The 7477-nt window shown below is 41.4% G+C and overlaps 1 protein-coding gene across 1 annotated transcript in view; it reads right to left on the reverse strand.

Moving 5' to 3' along the window:
* Nucleotides 1-4832: 4832 nt before the first annotated feature.
* Nucleotides 4833-7477, reverse strand: part of Lrp2 (low density lipoprotein receptor-related protein 2) — a 189646-nt gene continuing 187001 nt past the window's right edge. The window contains exons 77-78 of the mRNA XM_013027359.1: nucleotides 6496-6573; nucleotides 4833-6332 (exon numbers count right to left, since the gene is read on the reverse strand). Of these exons, the coding sequence (XP_012882813.1) occupies nucleotides 6171-6332; nucleotides 6496-6573 (240 nt within the window). The 3' untranslated portion in view covers nucleotides 4833-6170. The remainder of the gene's footprint in view (nucleotides 6333-6495; nucleotides 6574-7477) is intronic.

The raw sequence follows: 7477 nt of genomic DNA on the forward strand, positions 1-7477 counted from the left end.
TCATATATATATATATATATATATATATATATAGGAATTCTATGCCTCTATCAGAAAGAATGACATTGCCCCATTTGTTAGGAAATGGAAAGACATGGAAAAAATTATATTAAGTGAAATAAGCCAGGCCCAAAGAAACATAGGTCCTATGGTTTCCCTTATTTGCAATAACTAGCATATGTCTGGGACAAGCAGAAAATGTCAAAAGCTATATACATAAGACAAGATAAGGGGCTGGGAAGGTGGCTCAGTGGTAGAGCGCTTGCCTTGCATGCCTGAGGCCCTGGGTTCGATTCCTCAGTACCACATAAGCAAAAAGAAAAAAGCTGGAAGTGGTGCTGTGGCTCAAGTGGTAGAGTGCTAGCCTTGAGCTGAAGAGCTGAGGGACAACACCCAGGCCCAGAGTTCAGGCCCCACAACCAGACCTCTCCCCAAAAAAGATAAGATGATGTTAAGTGAAATGAGCCCCAAGATAGGGACACAAGTGTTTTTTTTTCTCTCTTGATATTGTTCCTAACATATTTATAATGTACCATGTGATTTTTTTGTTTCTTTGTATGCTCCTCCCCCACGGTATAACCCCTTTTTTCACTGTATTTAATGTCAGTGCCCTGCATCTTGTATATACACTTCTCTAGGCTGGGGAGGGGAAAGAAAAAAACAAAGTGCTTAAATAGGGATAAGGTTGATCCATTGTAACAATAAGATGTAGAAGACACTATGTTGAAAAAAGAACTTTACAATTTAGGCAGGGAGGGAGGAAAAGGGGAGGGGGGAGTGTAGTTGTGGAGATGGGAGGAAAGAGAGGGTAGGAGAAAAACAAAGGAGGAGGCAACAATGCTTGATAGGAAATGTACTCATGACCTTGCTCATGTAACTGTAACCCCTCTGTACAGTACTTTTATAATAAAAAATGTATTTTAAAAAAAAGGATTAAAAAAAGAGTGAAGGCATGCTGTGAATAAGAGAGACTGACAAAGACAAAGAGACGGAGAGAGTACATGGGTGTGGATTTGGAAATCTTCAAGGTGTTTAATCTTAGGGTAGCTGCTCTAAATCAGGCAGATCTGGCAAATGGAAGCCAAGTCATTGGTAGTCATTGGTAGGTTAATCCATCCTTCACTAAATGCCACATCATCCTAACTAGGCAACTCTTCTCTGTTCTCTGTCAAATGTTAGCATTTGGTGGCAGCATCAGATGGAAGGGGAAGCCACTTTCATGTGCCTTCTGGGTCTCTCTATAGGGCCTAGACACTGCCCCCACCCCAGCTGCGTAAGACTTAGAGCTGTGCTTCTCAGTGGACTTGACCCTATCCAGGCCATTTCTCCACCACAGTTATGGGAGTGGTCCATGGCCAATGCCTAGTAACAAAGAAATCCACAGTTGCTCTCTGCCTCCATTCAAGACAGCTCGGAAGTACTATTCCAAGCTCCCAAACATCCTAAAGACTGGCTGAGGCCTCCGCCACAAGGGCTTCACAACCTAGCCTTTTCATCTACCCTTCTTTTCCCTCCTTCTTCCCACCTTTACAGCTATATCCATGCATCCAGAAACTCTTGAGGTCCTACAGAGTTAATATCGTTTCACAAAAGGATGCATCCAAGCATCATTCACAGTATGCGATGGCAAAGAGTATATTGACTAAATGGAAAGGGTAGAGTTACCAGTAAATTGTCTCTTTCACATCAAGGTGTTTCTCCACCGTGAATATGGTATGCTCCATCAGCTCCATCAGTTGGTTTTGGGGGTTGCCCTCCTCAGGAAGAGATGGATATTAGCAGTAGTATGTGGCATCACCTATTCAGTATGACCTCTTTCAGTGGGGGAAAGGATGCTACCACCCAATCGTGATCAGAGTAGCATTCCATTTACTAACTCCTCACACCATAAGTCCTGTGAGCTAGACAAGACATGTGCATCCATGGGATCATTTGTCTGCCTCTGGAAGCTGAGGACTTCTTTCCTGCCTTTCTTTTATTCCCTACTTGGCTAACACGTATTATACCAAGTTTACTATCAAGGGCAATGTGTGAGTGCTACCCACCTTCCCAAGATGCTCACCCAGGGGCGGAGGAAGAGATAAGAGAAAGACAGTTAAGTCTCTCTTGTATCTAAAGAAACTCTGTGTGGGTTTAGGATCCCATGAAAGTCTCCTGGAACCTTGGATCTATAAGGACATTTGCATGAGTCCCCTGGAAAAGGACATACTCACAGACACAGAGTAACTTTCACTCTGAAATCGCCAAGCCAGGCCTTCAGATACTTAAAAAGAATAACAGTACTAAATTTCTAAAGTGCACCCTCTGACAGTTCACCCAGAGAGAGACGGAGCATTTGCAGATAAAAAGAAAAATGTTATCATGGAGTCTGGTTTCTTTGAAGTTACTTATAACAAGCTTAGAATTTACTTTTAACAGTGAGTTTGAAATTAACTGAATTTCAAATGAAGACTGGAGGGGAGATAAATTATTGAGCTCTTGGACTTCAAAGCTTGAGGAGAACTTGAAGTTAGCTTCAAGTTCTTGTCCAGCTCCTTCACTTTCCTTGACCTCTGGGGAGGGGACACTGACCTCCAGTCAGTTAGTCAGCGGTCAGCGGCTCTGGGAAAAATCCTACTTGATTCTGTGATTGGAGTCTGTATGTGCTGTTTTGAACAAGGCTGTTGGCAAAGGCCAAGGCAGATAAATGGACTTCCCAGCACAAAGCCTACATCCTACCTCTGTAGTTTACAAGACCATGCAGTTTTTTGTTATTGTTGTTTTTTATAATTGGGGGGGGGTTGTTTTGTTTTGTTTTTTGTCAGTCATGGGGCTTGAACTCTGGGCCTGGGCGCTGTCCCTCAGCTCTTCAGTTCAAGGCGAGTGCTCTACCACTTGAGCTATAGCGCCACTTCCAGTTTTCTAGTGGTTTTTTGGAGATAAGAGTCTCATGGTCTTTCTTGCCCGGGCTGGCTTTGAACCGTGATCCTCAGATCTCAGCCTCCTGAATAGCTAGGATTGCAAGCATGAGCCACCAGCACCTGGCTAAGACCATGTTTTTGTTTTGCAAATAAAGTCTCCATTGCCTTTCCCAAAATAAAGCTGATCCCTTTACATTTGGGGGAAAGTGATGGTAAAGTATTGTAGCAGGAAGAGCTGGAGAGTGCTTATCTTCCAAAATGTGTCTTTCTCAATGCTTTATTCTCCCCCTGCCCACTGCCTGTCCCCTCAAAAAGAAACATTCTAAAAGCACACATGCAGCTGTCATGTTGGAAACATACTTTTCCTACACTGTGAGGGCAAATACAGGATGTTCTAATCTTTTCCTTGCAGCTAAAAGTTCTCCCAGGGCAATTGCTGCTTAAGTAACGAACCATCTCTTGTGGTGGAGGCTGGAACACAGGAAAGGAGAATAAATCCACACAGCATCATTTTGTTGTTTATTCAACCAACAGGGGCCAGGTACTAGACATAGGGAATGCTAGTGCAAGAGGCCCTAATCCTTGAATTGGAGCAAATAGTGTTGGCGTAAGACAAGAGTCAGGGAAGCATTCAGGAGAGGTGATTTCAGTCATGTGTGGTTCTGCTGTCCAGACTGTGACCTGAATCTGCATTTCCATCTTTCTCAGCCTAGGTTTCCCCATAGATAGGAGTGTTGGTTACCCTTCCAATCACCTTGCAAAGACTACCTAATTTGGGGAGGATTTGCCAGTTATGAGGCTTGAACTCAAGGCTTCACATTTTATATTAGCTCTCTTGCTCATGGCTGGCACTTTGTCACTTAAGCCACACCACTAGTCTAGGTTGGCTTTGAACCACATTCCTCCAGGACTTAGCCTCCTGAATAGCTAGGATTATAGCCACAAGCCACAGGTGACTGGATGACACTAAACTTTTTTTCAATCATGACTACTTCCACTCCTTCACAAACTAAAAACATGTATTCTATCAAAAGCCCTGCTAAAAACTCCATCATCTCCATCATCTCCATTTACAAGTACATGAAAAGCCAGCTATAGTGGTATACTACCTTAACACCGGCACTTGGGAAAGAGAGGTAGGAGGACCACAAATTCAAGGCCATCTTGGGCTACAGACAGACCCTATCCCCAAAAAAATAAATTAAACAAAAACAAAGAAGAAAGAAGGAAAGGAAAGGGGGAAAACAATCACTAGCTTCTCTGCTTAAACTAGGACTTCTCACCCTGGCTATACATTAAAATCACTTGAGGAAGTTCTTTAAATTATTATTGCCATTAAGTAGTTGTATAAAGGGGCTTCAATTCAACAAATCAATGTGAAGAAAGTTTAAAATGACTCAGGTATCTCTTCCCCTTTCTTTCTGCCTCATCAATCATTATAATCATGGCCACTACTGATCAAAAGCACACTTTACACCAGGCTTTGGGCCACACTCCTTACTCACAGTTTCACACAGAACTCCCATAGCTCATTGAGATTAACATCAGGAGGATGGCCCTACCCTTACCCTGAACGTAATGTTGAGAAGTGGTCTTCCTGACAAATGACTGTGTCATTAGGAACACTAGCTGTCATCTCAGTGAATGACTGCAATTGTTGACAGCAATTGTTGTCTAATAGTGAATCTGACTTTCGTGCTACTTCCTAGAATCCTGTTTGCTTTCTTCCCTCTTAACTTACTCCCACATATCATGGACACCACCAAAATGAATGCAGAGATTTGTAGATTTTTCAAGCAACTCGCTTATGGATTTGTGTCTAGAAAAAAAAAAACAATGGCAAGGAATTAGTGAAGCAGAAAGCAATCAAGCTTTTTTTTTTGCCCAGTAAAATATGAGTGATTTGTGATAGAGACATAAGAAATACACCAGTCTGATAAAATACACATTTATTAGAAAATTTTCAGCAGCAGCATTTCCAGTTGCATGTCTAATCAAAGTAATTACAATCAACACTCAAAATACAAATATTTTGAGAGCTCAGGATTAAAATAATCAGTAGTACGTTTCATCCATTCATTCATCCACCCATTCATTCTCGGTTTAACAAATGTGCAATTTGAGCACAGAGAGGCAGGAACACTCCTGGCTGTGGAAACTGTATATTCTTGTCATGGTTCTTGTTCTTCAGACTAGACCAGCTACAAGGAGAAGATCAGGGTTATCGGAACATCCTGACTCCAATGGACAGATTTAGGCAAAGGACCTGAAAAAAGGCTCAGTGAGAATGGTTTCCCTTTCTATTCATGTTCAACTCAGAAAATAAATAGTCAATAGAACGATATGTTCACACACAGAAAGCAAAGCCTAGCTGAGGCTTTGCAGTTTAGGAATGTGTTGCACCTTGCTTTATGCAGACATGGATTTGGTTTTAGTCATTCAGCTACTGAGCTCCAGTCACTAGGGGTTGGTGACCACCAGAAATGCTGGGCAAGGGCTTACATTGCTCTAAGGAAAAAAGCTCATTCAGTCGAATACCAACTCAGTGTAGGTGACATGTTTGCTTTATCACATGGGGATTTCCTTCAGACATTACAAATAACAATGGTGACTTGGCAGCTAGTCGGAGAACACGTGAAGCTGTAGCTGGTGAGACAACAGAAATGTGCAGACAGGTGAAATGCATTCACAACCCCTAACTTGTGTATCATCTGAAGCATCTCTAGGCAAACCCAGATGTCTATACAGAAGACTATGGCCTCTAGCCATGCACCTATTAATCAAGCCGACATGTAATTTTGAGCAGTAATTAACTGCTGATGCACTTAATTAATGAACCCAAGAATGGATTCATTTCCTGAATAGCTTTAAAGGAAACACAATATCTTTTCTTTAGACATGATCAAAGGTCTAAGTCCATGCTAATGATCACCAACCAAGTCAACAGGTAATTTTATTTGCAAATTCAGTGATGTGATAATCTTCCCAAAATTTACAAATGTACAATATATTTATAGCATCACCTTCAGACAACTTCAGTGCAAAGATATACATATAGTACATCGTGATAATTATTTGTAAAAATATGAAACAGCATGAGTAAAAAACACACACACATAAGACATATCTGACTCCAGGCAACCCGAGAAAAATATATTTTTTGTACAGTATTTTTTTTATAAAGTACTGAATGTTATCTCTTTTCATTTGTTTGTAAAAAATATACGTGCAAAAGTGTGTTTCTAATTATTCCCTAAATAACCAATGTGGCTAGGCCTCTGAATCTTCTTTAACAAGATTTGCAGTGTCTTTGAACGTGTCTTCCGTTGCAGTGTAGCCTATGCTGGGGTCTCTTTTGGAAGACACTTTCTCAGGGACAGAGGGGGATGGAGGAGGGGCGACGGCCACACTTTCCTTTGGCTCATTGTCCATCTGCAATCACAATGAAATGGGAATCAACTCCTTAGTCCCAACCAACCACACCAGTCACAGTTTTGTGCCAAGATGAATCTTGGCCAGATTTCTCGCAAGAATCTAAGAGGCTATTCAAATTGTTTCTAACAGTGTTAGGCTAAGGACAATGGCTAAAAATTACCTCTGCATAGATGGGATTTTCAAAGTTGCTGGTTTGTTTGAGTTTTCTTTTAAAGATACTCCATTTTGAGGCCTGAATTTAAAAAAAAAAAGAAGAAGTAAATAAAAAACTTGAATAATGGAGTTTTTCATAGGTTTATTTTCTTTTGATTCAAATTGTAAGCCTACTTCCCATGAAAGCAATCATTTGAACAAGGCTCATGTGATAGATTTTCAATTCTTCCTAGAGTCCCTGAACAGTAACTGAAATTCTTCAGGCTGTTTTCATATAATCTGTACCTGCCAATAATCTAGAAGCTTTGCCACACAGGTAATTGTGACTACTTTGGTCAAGGAAGACAAATGAAGCTAACATACACACATTTTGGGGAGGGAAAGAAGTTTCTAGAGTTCTCTACAAACCAGAGGGAAAAGATAAATTGTAAAACTCCTTTCCTAAATTGGACAATTCAAGAATAGCCACTCAACCAGATACCAGTGACTCACATCTATAATCCTTGCTATTCAGGAATCTGAGATTTGAGGATCAAGGCTCAGAGTAGAAAAGTCCTTGTGATTTAATCTCCAATTAACCAGCAAAAATGCTGAACTGGAGGCATGGCTCTAATGATGCAGCTATGAGCTGAAAAGCTGAGCAAGAATACAAGGCCTATGCCACATGACAGTGGCTCATACCTGTAATCCTAGCTGCTCAAGAGGCTGAGATTTGAGGATCATGGTTCAAAACTAGACTAGGCAGGAAAGTTTGTAAGCCTCTTACCTCCAAATTAACCAGCAATAATAATAACAATGATAATGATTATGATGAAGCTGGAAATGGAACGGTGGTTCAAATAGGGCTAGCTTTGAGCAAAAAAATTCATGGACAGTGCCCAGGCCTTGAATCCAAGCCCAGGGCAGGCAGGCAGGCAGGCAGGCAGGCAGGCAGGCAGGCAGGCAGGCAGGCAGGCAGGCAGGCAGGCAGGCAGGCAGAAAGAAAGAAA

Source organism: Dipodomys ordii, unplaced genomic scaffold (genome assembly GCF_000151885.1).
Source record: "Dipodomys ordii isolate 6190 unplaced genomic scaffold, Dord_2.0 Scaffold5, whole genome shotgun sequence".
Taxonomy (NCBI): Eukaryota; Metazoa; Chordata; class Mammalia; order Rodentia; family Heteromyidae; genus Dipodomys; species Dipodomys ordii.